This window comes from Pogoniulus pusillus, chromosome 12, assembly GCF_015220805.1.
Source record: "Pogoniulus pusillus isolate bPogPus1 chromosome 12, bPogPus1.pri, whole genome shotgun sequence".
Taxonomy (NCBI): domain Eukaryota; kingdom Metazoa; phylum Chordata; class Aves; order Piciformes; family Lybiidae; genus Pogoniulus; species Pogoniulus pusillus.
Genome location: NC_087275.1, coordinates 15,931,824 through 15,948,697, shown reverse-complemented (window position 1 = coordinate 15,948,697; position 16,874 = coordinate 15,931,824). Strand labels below are relative to the sequence as shown.

The 16,874-nt window shown below is 41.5% G+C and overlaps 1 protein-coding gene across 1 annotated transcript in view; it reads left to right on the top strand.

The window, feature by feature from the left end:
* Positions 1-16,874, top strand: part of URB1 (URB1 ribosome biogenesis homolog) — a 56,624-nt gene that overhangs the window by 12,228 nt on the left and 27,522 nt on the right. Inside the window, 10 exon segments of the mRNA XM_064152412.1 lie at positions 1,406-1,601; positions 3,932-4,069; positions 4,449-4,622; positions 5,208-5,358; positions 7,603-7,725; positions 9,913-10,025; positions 10,735-10,854; positions 14,263-14,379; positions 14,953-15,091; positions 16,147-16,317. Coding sequence (XP_064008482.1) covers positions 1,406-1,601; positions 3,932-4,069; positions 4,449-4,622; positions 5,208-5,358; positions 7,603-7,725; positions 9,913-10,025; positions 10,735-10,854; positions 14,263-14,379; positions 14,953-15,091; positions 16,147-16,317 — 1,442 coding nt within the window.

The following is a 16,874-nucleotide window of genomic DNA, read 5'->3' as shown; positions in this document are numbered from 1 at the left end:
TCCATCTCTCTTCTTTGGCAGACAGAAAAAAAAGTTGAGTTTTTTATTGGTTTTGAATTAACTTTTTAGGATCAGACTACTGAATGTCCTCATACAATGTAACAGAGGAGAGAGTGTTCTGCCTTAATAAGGCTTTAGGCAATGGTTGTGTTTCTTTGAGACCTCTCCCATAACTAAATGTAAGGAGTGATTTTTGGACCGTAGATTTTTTTTGATGTGACAAGAAAGCATCAAAAGCTGCAGTGTTAACCAGATGATGGCAAAATACCTAGCCTAATTTACATTCTGTAGAACCAAGCATGATTTTACCAAATTTTGGTAAAATGCTGACATTGGTTTCAGTGCTGTCAAAATTTGGCCTGCAGCATCTAATCTGGAAGCACCTAGTTGCCCTACTGTTTCTAACTAGTTAAAATATGTACACTAAGAGTATATATGCATAAGTCTGTGGGACCTGACAAGACACATCCCAGAGTCCTAAGGAATTGGCAGATGTGGTTGCTAAGCCACTCTCCATGATTCTGAAAAGTCCTGGCAGTCCCTGGTGACTGGAAAAGGGGAAATGTTGTGCCTGTTTTTAAAAAGGATAAAAAGAAGAAGCTTGGACGCTACTCACCTGTCAGCCTCACCTATGTGTCTGTCTTGGTTTCAAGCAGGCGGAAGTCCTTCCCAAAGGAGTAAAATAAAGATGTTCCACACTGGTTTGGAAATTTAAAAGGAAATCCTATTTGCAAATATACACAGAAATTCAAAGCACACAATTAGCAAGTTCAACCTCAGTCCGGTTCTCTAACCTGGACTTTTCCACAACCTCATTAGGCCAACACCTTCCAAAACCTTTCTTACAACCCAGGTCAAACACCAGGCTTCAATGCCTCCCCTGCATACCTCTTGTGATTCCATGGAGGGGTTCTCATAGGTTGGTAAGATTCGTCAGATTAGCTAGGCAAAGAAGGTACTACTAGACTGTAGTAGCAGCTACTGGGTGGTGCTAGAGCAGGTTGATTTTGCTTTGAGCAAAATTTTAACAGGTATTCATCTGGTATCTGCAGTATTCTCACATTGTTCGGGAGAAAACTTTAGAAAGCAAACAAACCCCCCACAAAACCAACCAACCAAAAAACCCCAAAGTCCACAGGAGATACTTCCAAGTTTAATCTTAAGTTGGTTTTGAAGTTTGCTTAGACTATTTCTGAAATGCTGTGGTTTTAATTAAAAGTAATTACTTTTTGTCATGCAAAAGACCTGAAGGTAAATTCAGTTCTTACTTTTCTGAATCTAAGCTCGAAAGTTATGCCAACAGTAAGAGAGGTCTTAGCGGTTAGAGGAGCTGCAGAATTAGCATCACCTGTAAAGTACTGAAATAAGGATTTATTGTTTCAAATGTTTTTGTTGTCTTCCACAGGGGAGGAAATGTCGTACTTCTGCGCTTTCTGCTTGCATTAAAGAGTGCAACAGAGGATGAAATGGTTGCTGATCTCTTGGTGAACATTCTTAAAGTATGTCCAGATTTACTGAATAGATACTTTAAGGAGACCCAGTATTCCTTTCTTCCTAGAGTCAAGTCTGCTTGGTTAGACAATATGAAGTTACTTAAAAAGGTAAGAATATGAATGATGCACACCACCTCTCCCCAGAAATATGCTATCCCAGTACTCTAGGGTTTTTGTAATCCAAAAACTGAAGTAGTTTTTGTGAAACAGTGGTGCAAAACTAACAGAAAACCATAAAGTCAAACATCCCTGACATACAGAAAAGTTACCAAGCCAAGGAAATGATTAGTAAGTTGCTAGGGCTGCCTTTTTTCTGTTTTTTTTACAGATAGATGTAGTGCCATTCCTGTGTTAAAATTGTTACAGTTGGGATGCTGTGCAGTGCAGACCCTGGCCAACCCTTGCTGTGGGTGTGTTCAGTGTAAACTAGCTCTGAATTAATTAATTTAGCTGAGTGTTCCTAGTGACAAGGAGCAAGATTTCACTGATGTCAGAGGAAGTGATCTGAGGATCAGGGACTGGATTTACTTATTTTTTTTGCTTCAGAGGCAGCTGTTCTGCATTAGAGGAAAGTCACATATCTGAAGATGTGTTGCATTCACAGCTGGAACTGCACAGTGCTGTAGAGTGTATTAAAATGGCTAGAAAGAAGACAGGTACAGTGTTTCATAAATAATTCATTTTAAAACGTACCAGTCCAGCAGTGGGGAAGTTAGGTGACTGAGATTTAAGTGAGCTAAACAGGAAGTGCTTAATGGCGCTGAGATAACAGCGTTAATTACTGTGGGTGTATGAGGAAAGAAGCAGTTAGGTGTCGAAGATGGTAGATGGAGGGGGAACGTGAAGGGGGAACGTGGCATCCTGTTTTCTATGGATGCTGAGGAGAATGAGCCATGGCTCAGAGCCACTTTAAAAAGTGTAGGCATAGAGTGAGTTGGAAGGTCATTTGGTAAAAAGTCATGCTTAGAGCTAGGAGACTGTACAAACTTCTGACTAAACTGGAAAAGAAAGAATTGGCCTAAGATGCAGTGTGATACATCAAAGCTGGCAGCTTGGACAGGGACACTCTGTGCTGGGTTAAGAACTGGCTGGGGGACACAGAGAGTGGTGAGTTGTGCCATGTCCAGTTGGTGGCCAGTCGCTAGTGGTGTGCCCCTGAGATCAGTGCTGGGCCCAGTCCTGTTTAATATCTTCATTGATGATCTGGGTGAGGGGATTGAGTCCACCATCACTAAGTTTGCAGAGGACACCAAGTTAGGAGCAAGTGTTGATCTCTTAGAGGGCAGGGGGGCTCTGCCGAGGGACTTGGACAGGCTGGATAGATGGGCAGAGTCCAGTGCCATGAGTTTTAACAAGTCCAAGTGCTGAGCTCTGCACTTTGGCCACAACAACCCCATGCAGCAATACAGGCTGGGGACAGAGTGTCTGGAGAGCATCCAGGCAGAGAGGGACCTGGGGGTACTGGTTGACAGCTGACTGGACATGAGCCAGCAGTGTGCCCAGCTGGCCAAGAAGGCCAATGGCATCCTGGCCTGTATCAGGAATAGTGTGGCCAGCAGAACCAGGGAAGTCATTCTGCCCCAGTACTCAGCAGTGGTTAGGCCACACCTTGAGTATTGTGTCCAGTTTCAGGCCCCTCAGTTTAGGAAAGATGCTGAGATGCTTGAGCGTATCCAGAGAAAGGCAACAAGGTTGGTGAGGGGGCTGGAGCACAGACCTACAAGTAGTGGCTGAGGGAGCTGGGGGTGTTCAGCCTGGAGAAAAGGAGGCTCAGGGGAGACCTTATTGTTCTCTACAACTACCTGAAAGGAGGTTGTAGCCAGGTGGGGGTTGCTCTCTTCTCCCAGGCATCCAGTGACAGAACAAGAGGACACAGTCTCAGACTGCACCAGAGCACGTTTAGGCTGGATGTTAGGAAGAAATTCTTCACAGAAAGAGTGATTGGCATCAGAATGGGCTGCCCAGGGTGGTGCTGGAGTGTCCTTTTAAACACCTCCTGCCCTGGAGACTGGATGAAGCACTTAGTGCCATGGTTTAGTTAATTAGAAGGTGTTAAGTGATAGGTTGGACTCGATGACCTTGAAGATCTTTTCCAACCGGGTTAATTCTGTAATGTCTGTAACCAATTTGATGAAATGTTTTTTGAGATGCAGCAACATCAAAGCTCAGCTAGAAAAACTTTTTGTTCTGAGTGTTCCATGGTCAGCTTAAAATGGGCAAGTAGGATCTGTAGTTTGTTGGAAAGGGATGGCCTTTAGTAGGGATGCGTGTCACACACAGATGTTATTTTAGTTGAATAGGAATCTGAGGGATTTATTTCTGTGTAAAAATTGACATTTAGTGCTATTTTTGAAAACCCTTTGGAAAAGTGATGCCCAGAAGAAGATGTTGTTTCTAGGGCTGTATAAATGTTGATTAAATTCTTGTTTTTTTTTCAGATCTATGAGGCTCAACCAGAGATCTCCAACTCTTTTAAGACTCCAGAGTTAATTCCTCTTCCTAGGTTGCTTTCTATGGTAATGGTAACAACAGTCCCTGCTGTGTGCAATAAAACAATGTTCACCCAAGGACTAAATGTAAGAGCAGCCTATATTTCAGTGAGATTTTTTTCTGTCATAGTTAATACTGTTTGATTTAAGTGTATGATCATCCAAGAAGCTTCTTAGATTGATTAATTCCATCTGTTTTATATTGTCTGTCCCAGCATAAATCTGGCTTGAGGAAGCACAGGAAAATGAACACCAGTCCCATTGGTTTTGCTTCCAAGAACCATTCACAAGCATGAATTCTACCAATGCTTACTAATGGTTTAGGGTGGGAATCTGAATCTTTCTTGGAAGCCAAGGTTTAGGAATTAATTCTTTAACAAATTTTAATATATTTTCAGAGTACAGATTATGTACAAAGCGTAAAGGGAAGCACTGAAACGTCATTAATTCAACTTCCTTCTTCTAGGTACCCAGCAAAGTGGTGAATCACAGCATATTGTCACTTGTGTCAATGATTCTGAGAAGAGCCTTGAAGAATATTGAGTATTGTTTGAATGAAGAGACTTGGCAAAGGTCAGAAGTTTACACAGTGTCAATGATGCAGGAGTTCGTACAGCTGTACCGAGAGGCCATCAGCAAGGTACAAACTAAAACTAAAATTGAGGTTGCACAGGAATAGTTACCTGCTGTAAAATGACTCATGTTCAATTTCTCCTCCAGTGGTTGTGGCCTGGGAGCCAGGAGATAGTATTTTTGGTCAGGGTGAGGGGAAGGCTGTGGATTAGAAAGTGTTAATAACAGGTCTGCTAGTAGACTACATCTCCTAACGCTGAGAGAAGTGCAAATAAATTTTTACCACGAGACAAATTTGTAACACTGGAAGCTATTGTGCCACAAATGGATTCCAGCAGCACATTATGTTGGTTCAAATGAATTGTACCCAGCAAAGTTCATTCAGAAGTTGCTAGACATGGTAGTACTTGAAAACCAAACAGAATTTTCACAGGAAACTTTGAATGAAATGAATACAGTTTCCAGTATTTATGGTCTGAAGAAGTGAAAGTACACTACTTGGTTTCAGATCTTTTTTATGATTGCATGCAAGGTCAGTTACAAACTTTGTGCAGAGCATCAAATCCTAATACTTCTTGGTTGTGAAGAGTTTTATCATAGTAGTTTTGTCTGATTCAGAAATGCTGTTGCAATTCATTCTTTATCCTTTTAGCTTTTACCAGACATGACCACCATAGTGTTTGTGTGGCAGTTCTTTCGGAAACCACCTTCTGAACACCACAGTGGCCAAGAGGAGAAAAGGGAAAGTGGTGTCTCTGCTGTGAAGACAGTGACTGAGACAGCAGAAGTTACTGAACAGCATGGTAGGCAAAGCAGCATTTTACAGAAGTTTTGACTTGTCAAAAGTAATGACAGCACTAAATGTCGTTTTTTGTGCAAAAAGGCTACAGAGCATCTCCCAGACTCCAATTTACCCCTTCTTACATGTATGTGAGTGGGGGTTATGAAATCCTCATCCCATCTAAGCTTGTTAACTTCACCTAAGTCCAGCTGTCACTTGTGCATTTGTTCCTTTGTTCAGGTTTTTGAGCTATTTAATTCTAGCTTGTGTCGGGCTGCCATTGCTACTATGAATCTCAGCAGTTTGACTTTCTGCTGTCAGAGAAGCACAGCTCTGGAGGTCATCTTGTCAACCTCCCTACCTAAACCTTGCTGCCCAGGATCATGTCCAGACAGCTTTTGAGTATCTCTGAAGATGGAGACTGACATCCTATAGTTCTCTTTTCCAGGTTGACCAGTCCCAGCTCTTACAGTCTTGGCCTTCACTTATAGGAAAGGTTTCAATCCATCATCTTTTTGGTTGGGTAGGACTCCAGTATGTCCCTGTCTCTCTTGTGCTGGGAAGCCCAGAACTGGTCACAGCACTTCAGGTGTGAACTCACTAGCACTGAGTAGAGGGGAAAAATCACCTCTGTTTACCTGCTGGCAATGTGTTGCCTATTGCAGCCCAGGATACTGGTGGCCTTCTCTGTGGCAAGGGCACATCACTGGCTCATATTCAACCTGATCTCCATTAAGACTCCCAGGCCCTTTTCTGCCAGGCTACTTTCAAGTTGGGCAGCTCATACCATATACTCTTGAAGGAAGTTATTTCTCCTCTGATACAGGGCTCTGTAGCTCCCTTCTTGAACTTAACCCTCCTGTCCTTGACCTTCCTATGCTAGTAGGAATATTTTGCAGTCAGTCACACAGTAAAAAAGGCAAGGAAACTGATATGCCTGAGAAATAATATCTTGAGGGCCAGGTTATTTTGCCATAAAACCACCTTTTGGAGGCAGTTACTGTGGCTATGCAAATGCTTGTGTTGCTCTTGCACAGGACTAGAAACGTGCAAGTGTTGAAGGAGAGAGTGGGGTTGGAGTGGAGTCTCCAGCTTTCCTCTGTCACAACTAGTGGCCCTCCTGAAGGACTTGCTTTCACAGTCCTGTTGCAGGGAACTGGAACTTCTGGTACTCTGGCTAGCAGCCTACAATGTTTTACTTACAGACTAAAGATAAATCTGCAGACAGTTTCATGTCCTTCACAAGACATAATTCACAGTGAAACTTGCTGGAGCAGAGGAATTTCCAGTGTATGTCCTTCTGTGTGTGACTTGTGGCAGTGAATAATTGTCCTTGCTGACAAGCCAAGGTTCTTTATTGGTAAAGTGCATGCTAAAGCCCATGAAGCAGCTCAATTCTCAAGTACAGTGGCTATAGTTTCTCTACATACCAGGGTGATAATCACTTACTGTCAGCTCACCTTTTGCAGCTTTACTTGCAGTTTTTCACAGCTCCCTGAGGGAGATCTGGTTAACAGGAAAAAACGTAGGTGTTAAAAATTTTTGGCTGCCCTTCTTTTATTTTGCTTCCTTTCATTAATGACTGGGTAACAAGTAGCTTGCATGTGTTCTCATGTTACAAACTAAAAGCCTATTTAGCTGCTGAGATAGATCTTTCCAAAGAAGTAAACAGCTGCCTTAGCTGGAGTTGGTGTTTCTACCATATAGATATTTGCTTTCTTCTTGCTGGAAGGACACACTGAGAAAGTGTGATTTTTGAAGGAGGGCAGAGAAAGAAAGGAACCTTTAACTGAAGTAATAAGTTTGTAACAGATTTGTGTACTGACTTCTGCACTTCTCAAACATACCTGGCATTAGGTAAAAACAGCAGCAAGGCCCTATCCTTTCCTTTGCTGCTTTCTGTTGTTCAGCCTTAAACAGCACCAGGACTGACTGGGTTCCTATAGTGATTGTTTAAATGTTGAGACTGTGTTTTATACATGGAAGCACTTAAAATGAAACCACAAATGGCAGCTGCCAAGTGAATCACGGCATAAGGTGGTTTAGTTTAAAAAGTGTCCACACGGGAGTGCTGGGGAAGGAACCCGGGGATTCCATTTCTTCTTTGTTTGGTTCTGTTTCTTGTCAGTGAGGAATATCACTGATCATTTCATAGGCAAGTCTTTTGGAAATATACTTAGTGATTTTCCTGATGAATAAGGTGGATGATACATTGCTCTCTTGGTATGAAGGAAGGAGAAACTAAATATGTCAACACTTCATTTAGGTTCAGATGATGCTGAGACTCTGTTCCTGAAAGCTGCACTGCTTCAGGTCATATGCCTTTATCAGAAGGTTGTGCCCCACTTGGTAGCACGGAGCACCTTTGATTTTAGCAAGCTGATAAAAGGTATGTAATGGATATTTCTGCTGCCTTCATTGTTTTCTCTGCCTATTTACAAAGTCCACAGCCCAAGGGGATGTTTGCTTTTCTGTGTAGCTAGAGAAAGAACTGTTTTCTGAAAGTAACCCTTTTTAGTTTCTCATTGTTTGGGCATTTATTATTTCTATTTCGGCAGTTCACTGGCACTCTGCCTCTTAAATTCCATAGCTGCTCTACTACACACAGTTGTTGTAAGTGGTATGTTGTCACAGAGTCTTCCTCTTTCTCTACCACATTCTTGCAAACATTTGGTCTTTATGGGGTATTAATCCTAATGCTTCTGAAGAAGACTTCTATCCAACTCTCCATGTGATTTGTTTATATAATCCTTCTAGACTTATATCAGCAACCCAGCATAAGTAAGTTATATCCAGACTGTTCCTTAGCAACAATGGTACAGATAGATTTTTTTTTATGAGCTAGTTCACAGAAAGTTGGGGCCGTAGAGAGAAGCAAGTAGTGATTCACCAGTCTTCTCTGGAAAAGTCTTTTATGTTCAAGTACTTTCTTCATTTGCTGTGTTTGGAATGATTTCTTCATAGTTTGGTGGTGTGTGATGTTATCTTCTGTGGGAAATTGATAGAGGGAGCACTTTAGATATACTGTATTTTTGTCTCTGGTGGACGTTTTGTTTGTGGACAGCAGAGGTAACAGAGGTGCTTTGTACCTGCTTAATGCAACAAGGATGATGAGCCACAAATTATGGGCTGTGGGCAAGGTACAATAAAAACAGTCATTTAAATCCGAGTCTGGAGGAGAGAGCAAAATGTTTTGGCATCACTGATGTCTGTGACCCACCAAATTATAACAACTATCTGTGTTTTAGGCAGGTCTGGGATGTGTAAATATGGGAGTTATGTAAATCATAGAATCATAGAATCAACCAGGTTGGAAGAGACCTCCAAGATCATCCAGTCCAACCTATCATCCTGCCCTATCCAATCAACTAGACCATGGCACTAAATGCTGTAATTAAAGTCTGTCAGGAAAAAAACAGGGACTTTAAACAAAAACCCCTTCGAAATCACCTGTCTCATGCGAGAAGCTTTTCTTTCTTCTGTCAAAGCACATTTAATTAGTTTGTATACTTGATGACTCACCAAATTCATATACCCTGTTTATCCCATTATTTTTTGTGTGGGTCTGCTCTCTTTAAAATGGACAAAAGGCAGGACACCTTCTTGTGAGACAGAAATCTCTTTGATGTTATGTTTTTTTACAGTGTGAAATAATAAAGTTGAACAGGCTGGAGAATAAAAGTGTCATTCTCATGGAAATGTAACAAAGTGAGCCTGAATATTAATTTTGGTGAAAGATGATATGGTAGAAATTAATGATGCAAATTAGTAGTGAAATTAGTGCCAGCCTAAGAGCTCTGTCATTCCTTCCCCTTGCCCTCATTGAAACACAGGCTCAAAAGTCAGTGTATTTTAATATCTTGGAGCAATATGTTCTTTAAAGACCAAGTACAGTTTTATTGTTTGGTCTTACTGTTGGTTGAGCCTTGTACTGACCTACTAAAATGTATTCATCTTTCCCAAATACGGACTGCAAAGATACTACACAGAATATGAAAAGCCCATTGACACTTGGACTTTGTCATACAATTTATCTCTGTATGTAACTCAACAGCAGTTAAAGTGTGGGCAGGTCAATTTTTTGAGCACACCACAAGGGTCTCTACACAGCTGTGTGACACTGTAAGGTGTTTAATTGTGAAGTTATGCCGTAGCAGTTGTGAGCAGATGATAGAGGTGGTGTAGAGAGAAACACGAGTGTAAAGTTCCACTGCCCATAGCAGATACTGTAACAGTGCAAGTTTTGTTATGACTTAAATTCTGTATTTTGGTCTCCAGTTTACCTATCCTTTTTACTTCAGTAGGGCACAAATTTTCAGGGTCGTTGAGACCAATAGGAAAGCTTTTATGTTCCCATGCGGCGGCTTGTGCCAGGGGCAGCTGTTACACTCTCCCTGCTGAGGGCTGGATTCCAACCTTAGATTGGCCAGACATAATCTTAGTGCATCTGGGGATCTGACAGTATGAAAATTTATCTGCTTGTCTCCTAGAGGTGGTTTGAAGCCCTGGATGATTGGTATTCCTATGATTTCAGGATGATATACCCAAATAAAATTCTGTTGCTTTCAAACCTCAGGTATCGTCACTGAAAAGGGCTTCCGAGAGGAGGTCCCTCCTGTTCTACAGCATCACATACTGAAAGTGGCTTTGGAACTTCCTGCAAATAAATTTTCCTGGTTCAAAGTACAGGTAAGAGGTTTTAAGGCAGATTCATGCTTCTTTGGCCTGTTGTCCTGAAATCTTTGCATCTGTCACTCCCTAGTTTTAAACTACTCCAGTTGTTTAGAGGTGGATTACAAAACTAGTAGGAGTCTTAGCATTAGTAAAGACTCCCTTTGAACTGAGTTGTTTATCTACAAGGACAGAAAATTTTGCCTCCCTGATGAAGGCTGGACAAGTGAGAGGGGGCACAAGTGAGCATTTACTGGTTTTCACTTATGTGGAAAGCTTGAGATTTCAGACCAGGGAAGTGAGCTGCTGAGGGTACCCAAGCTACCCATTCCCAGGGAAGATTTTAACATTGTTAAGGCTGTCCCTCCTCTTCATAATTACTGGAAACATTCAGGCCCCCTCCTTTCTTTTTTTTTTCTGCAGGCTTGTAAAATAAGAAAGCTGTAGAGAGCCTGCTTTTCATGACTGGAGAAAGAAGTGAGCCTAGCTTTGTGGGGAAGCTGAGAGACCTGTGGGTGTTTTGATCATGCCACGCTAGGAGAGTTAAGAGCAATCAAAGGAAAACTTGAAAATGAACAAAGAAGCTAAATGTTTTCTTGTGGCTTTTGCCAGTGTTTTCTGGGCTTGGTATTTTTGGGCAGGTCTACAAATTGTTTTTCTGCTTCAGTGCAACATTATCCTGTACAGTGTTGCTATACCAGGGGGATTTCAATCTCTTTCTTTTTAGGGTGTCTCTCAGACAGAGAAAGTATCTGCTGAAAAATCAGTATTCTATTTACTGATGAAAATGTTTGTTACAAGTAACCACTCTCATCTGAAAATTTCAACCAAAAAACTGATTATCAAGGTAAGCATTTGATCTGAAGTACCAGGTTGTTCACTGTATCACACCAGTCTGAAAAGTCAGGATTGTAAAATGTTTTCTTGAAGTACAAACCTTATACGGCATTGTTGTGTGGCCAGCAAAGTCTGCTTGAAGTTTGCTGTCAGGATGACAACTTGTTAGGTGGATATTCCATAAAAGTAAATGCTGTCAACTGAAATCGCTGCAACAGTTGATGAAACAGTAAAGATTTTTTTTTTAATGTTTACCCACCTGCTTAGACTGAATTATATCCAATAGTGTAATAAATGTGCCTGCAAAAGTCTTGGCACTGATCCAAAAGAGATTTGTTTTCATTTTTCTTTTTTATCCTCATTTATTTACCTGTACTTCGTCACTTTAGCCTGACTGAAGTCTTTGCTGTTTCGCTCTGGCCTTGAAAAGTAGTCCTGTTTGTTAGTCTGCTCCAAGCTCTAATGCAATGAGTGCTTTTGTCTTAAAAATGAGTTAAACTCTTCTTCTGTGCCTTTAAGTTACCTGCTTTTCAACTACAAGTGCTGTGAAGACACCAGTTGCTGTTGTTTACAGCATCTTTTTAAAACTGGGCATCTTTTAGTTATCTAAGGGTAGAGAACTACATTAAAACCAAAACCCAACCAAACAACTGTTCCTGCCAAGAGAAAATCCAAAAATCTGTTCTGATCCCTGGACAGGGCTGTTTGTGCAGTATCCAGTAGTAATAGTGACATGCAGGTTCGTGTACAGCTTTGTGCTTGCAATGTCTGCATTTACCTTCAACCACAGAGTGCAGTTGTAATGTTCAGTCCACTAAACCAAAGTTACAGTGATTGAATTAGGTTTTAGTTGCAAGGGATTAAAGTCAGATTAACTTTGTATTGGTAATGCATATCTCAATCAAAGGCTACCCTGTACAGTTTTTCTAGTGTGAATTTAGATTCTTTTGCTGTGTGGAGATGTGGGATGCCTGACTCATTCTTGTTTCCTCTTTTAGATTCAGTCCATTTTGTTTTTTCTGAAGAGAATACAGGAGCAGTGGAGTTCAGGCAGTAATGTCAGCAGAAAGGCTGCTAAGAATAGATGTTAATGAGTGTGTTTTGCTTATTTTTCAACACAGTGACATATAATCGGAAGGCATGTTTTTGAATTTCACATTCTGTTCCTGCCTGTTTTCATGAGAGCTGCAAGTGTATTTCTATTTTGGGATTCTGCCTAAAATAGTAAATTATTTTTAAGTGTCTCTTTTTTTTTTTTTCTTTTCTTTCCTTTCTTTAAATGAATTATTCTTTCAGATTCATGTAAGCAGTGGTGTTATTTTTGTAGCTGCTGATAGTGTACACAGACTAAACGTACAGCAAGTGAGCTGTGATGGCTTCCTTTGTATTCTGTGTGTGTGGGGAAATAAAGGCACAGATTCATCCCACCTAGTAGCAGTCCTTTAAAATAGGTGCCAGAGTTAAGAAGCTGGTGAAGGTTTGTTGAGAGTGAGAGGTAGATGGTTCTACCATTGTGCAGATCGAGTCACCTGTTAACTAGATTGTCCTTCACACATCCATTTCTGCTTCTCTTTTCCTTCCCTTTCCTTCCTTTCTTTTGCAGACTGATGGTAGGGTCACCGAGTTCCTAATTTAGGTGCTTCAGATAAAGGCCTGGATTTAAAAAGCATGAGACTGGGCAAAATATTCTAAATACCTTAATGCATATTACCTGATTTTGGTATAACTGTGTCTGCCTCCCTACCCACAGCAACCATTAATGTTCCTACACAACAGTTGGCCATGACCTACTACCGTTCATTTCTTTAACTATTTGCCCAACTCTTTGAAGCACAGATAGTCTGATTTAGATTTAATTAATCAATTATTTCCTTTCTGTCACATCAGTAGTTTTCAAAAGCCCCTGCACAGGCTGTTTTTAAGATCATGCTGCTTTTGTTTTTTCATGCTGTAATGATATAAAGATGTATGAACTTACTAAAGTACTACAGTGTGCTCCCCCAAAATTATAAAAGTGAGATTTACTAAGGTGGAGGGAATAAATGCTGTGTCCAGGCAGCTTTGATCTCAGCAGAGTTTGTGCTGATTGCAGACAACAGAAGGACTTGATGTGGTTGGACCGAAAGTCCTGCTAGCCAATATCCTGGCTCTGACTGTGCATCAGGGCAACTTTCTTGCCAGCAGACAGTGTTGCAGGAGCCTCTGTTGTAGGGGTCACATCTGGTGTTTTCAGGCCACTTGGTGGGACAGGAGACTTGCTAACTGTGTTGAAGCTGTCCAACAGATATGGCTCTTGGCCATGGCATCTGTGCTGTAGCCATCTCTCTTTGGCCGTATCTCTGCACCAGGGGCCTTGAGCAGTGAAGTGGCAGAGAGGTGCTGCACTGAGCAGCACTGCAGGTAGTGCAGTGATCTCTGGGTTCAGTCTGTACAGACTCAGTATGTGCTTGGTTCCTGCATCTGTAGTGCTTGTAGGCATTTTGTATTCTAAATGCATGGAACTTTCATAGGGGTACTGCCATGTGCTCACTGCCCAGTCTAGTGTTGCAGCATGACTGAATGTGGTGCATAGGGGATCCATCCCATTCCCGTGGTCAATGTGAGGGCAAGAACCAAGTGGAGTTGCACTGAGTTTATGCTGCAGACAGCAGGTGAGAGGAGGAGAGGCTCTAAGAAAGCAAAAGCAGAAAGAAGTCACTGTCATCTGATTTTCCCAGTTGTTCAAGAATAAGCCATTCTCTGCCTCTATTTTAGTCATACTTAAAGACGTTTTTTCTAGGCCACAAGACTGATTCTAGCCCTTTTCCTACAGAGCACGTATGTGTGTCTGACAGAGCTCAGTGAGTTTTACTTATCAGCTGTAACATAGAATCAAAGAGTCGTGGCATGGTTTGGGTTGGAAAAGACCTCCAAAATTTGTCTAGTCCAACCCCAACAGTAAGCAGAGGCATCCTCAACTAGATCAAGTCTCCCAGAGCCTTGTCGTGTGTGACCTTTACCTCTGGAGGGAACCTGTTCCAGTGTTCCACGAAGTCACACCTCACCTGCTACAGCTTTGACTGGGAAAGCAGTAAGCAAACAACCATCATGAGGGCACTAGTCCTTGGTCCTAGTTATGCTAAGGCCAGCTGATGCAGCTTTGTGAGATTTTGTTTGAAAAACACATTCACTTTTACCCTCCATTAATGCACTTAGAGTGACCCTAGTGCGAGTGGGAATAAGGCCTCTTGAACTGAGGGGTTAAGAAGAGAGGTGCAGGCATTTCTTTTCATCAACCTGCTCTTTTTCTTTCCAAGCAGAGGAAATTTTTGTTCTGTTTATAACTTTTGTTAAATGAAAAGATCTATACTTTTTTGGAGTTTGTGTCTTAGTTGTTTTGTGAGGGTTTTGTTACCAACCTTTTGATTTTCCTGGACAGGTTTTACGTGACAGTGGAGTGTTTGAATACACATGGAAGGAACTTTCAGTGTGGCTGGAACACTTGGATAATACAAAAGAAGACAATAAGGAAGCAGTGATTCAGTTTTTGGAAAGGGTAACAACTGTTCAAATTAGCTGGATAAACAATGCCAAGAATAGCATTAAGGGAAACTAATTATTCTATTGCTATTGTTGTGAAACCTGTCAAAGATCAGTGAATGAATCTGAGCACAGCAGTTGTTTGTAATTCTTTATACAGAGCTGACATCTGTCTTGCTTTGGGTGGGAGGACAGTGAAATGATCTGGAGGAAAATTGAATCTGAAAAACTAAGTTGTTATTACAGCATTGTTGATAGAAGGGCAGAGTTTGCATATGGGGGTGTGTGTAGCTCTTATCTTCTTTCTTTGTGTGACGGTGTCAGACCTAAGTAAATGGTAGTCTTTTACAAGAAAAACTGACATTTCCTGTTTGCTTTTCAGGAGGTTAAATGCCCAGCGTTTCCTTTTTATTGACATTTCCCCAGGGACTTAGGTGCAAAATCGCAGTGAACATTTTTAGAGAGACTCCTGTAGAAATGTGTGGAAGTATCCCTCTGCTTTTAGCACATGGTCTCTCTTAACAAGTTGTGGTTCCCACAGACTTAGTAGCTTGTGCATTTACATCTCTTTCTCAACCTTTATTAACAGATCCTGTTGAAACTGGTGACAAACCCTTATCCCTATACAGATAAAGCAGCAGACCTTGTTCAGGAAGCCAGTATGCTTCAAGTTAGTATGTTTAAACAAGACTCTGATAATGTCAGCATCCCCATCTCTCACATTGACGGTATGTGGTGAATTCCTCAACAGCAGTAAATTCCAAGACTTTGTGCTACATTTTCAAGCCCTAACCTGCAAAACTGACTGAGAACTGTTGAGATCCTGCTTAAGTAAAGACCTTTGAGACTCAGCCTTCCAGCTCTGTTTAGTATCAGAAGTCTGAAGTGCAAAGTGACCACTTTACCCCCCAAAGTTATTTCTGATGCAGTTATGCTGATTTAACAGTATTTTAAATCTATCCTCAGGCTCCTGCAGTAGCACTTTATAAGTAAAAATGAAAACTGATGCAGTGCCTCCTTGGGGCTGCTCATATTTTTTCATCCAGGAGAAGAGGTTTGGGGTGCCCAGGGAACTTCCTTACTTGCAGGCACACAACTAGAAGCTCCTGCTTTCTGGGGCCAGTTACAGCTCTGCTGCAGCCAAACTCAGTATTCTGCAGATGTAGACACTTCGACATCTTACCACGTGCTAGCTGTTCTGCTATAACAGTCCATGTGTGGGCTTTTGCAGTACATAAATGTAACATAATTGAGGTTGTTTAACACTCAGTACCAGATGGATCAGTTACCTTGAGCTGAGTATTACAGAGATGTAATGCCAGCCACAGAATGTGTGGTACTTTCTTCGTATGTTAAAGCTGTCTTTGACTCTTCCATAATCAAAGTTCAGTTCTTTGTCCATGTAGAGCTGAGAGAGTCTTCAAGGACTGCTCAGGATGTTCTTTTAATTGGGAAGTGGCTGCTTCCTTTGTATTTTCCCATACACATTTCCTCACATGGTTATGCTCCGATAGTCCGTACCTAATGCCATCAGGATGGCAGTGGGTTATGCACTTCTTTCCTTCTCTGCTGGACAGCAGAGTTGAAAGGCAAGAAATGTGAAGCACACAGTAAGAAAGAGTGATTTCTACAGTTGCATTTACTGATATGTTGCTACACAAATGAGGCTTCCATCCTTTTTTGTGCTTTGGGGATTCAGAAGCTGCATTGTATTGCTGGAATGTTTGATTCTGTGGTTTTCTAGTTCTGAATCCTCTGCTTACACTTTTTCTTCACTTACTAGATGTCCTGGATATGGTGGATGTCCTCATAGAGGGCAGTGATGGACTAGATGAAGAAATTGGCTTCACTTTAAATGAAGACATGATTATCCAAACATTTCCATTCAGTGCTGTTGTACCTGCTGCATTAGAAGCCAGAAATAACCTGTTGCTTCAAACTGAAAATAGAACAGGTGCAAACTTCTTTTATGTGTATATATTGCTTATAGTAATGGAGTGGAAGTGGGATCATTTTTACCCAGTTAGCTCCTTGAAGTATTTTATTATCTCCATTGCAAGCAGAAAGAGGTAGCAGATCCATAGTGCAGTTTGCTGCTCAAGAGAGGCATTAAAGCTTCTGAGGTTCTTCTGTCCTTTTTTTCTGACTCTTGGTTTCTGGAGTAGGGAAAATTGATGGAAGTACAGACATTCTATAAACTGACATTTTACTCCAGGGAGCTTCTGCTGTGGAAAACAAATGTGCTTAGGTTAGAAAAAGAGTGCCATTCTTTCCCCTCTGAGATACAGGGAAGTGGAGGATAAGAATGACTTTGGGCTCTGGGCACAGTATAGAGAAGACTGAAGAGCAGTGGAGAGATACTGGATAATCTTGGCTTGGAAGCAGTTGCGCTTCAATGACAGAGTTGTTAAAGTACAGAGTATGCAGAGCATGAGGGAAAGGTGGCTTCAGTGGCTGTAAGCAGCTATTGCACTGAGACCAGTAGGTAGCAGAGAAAAGACTGGACTGTTG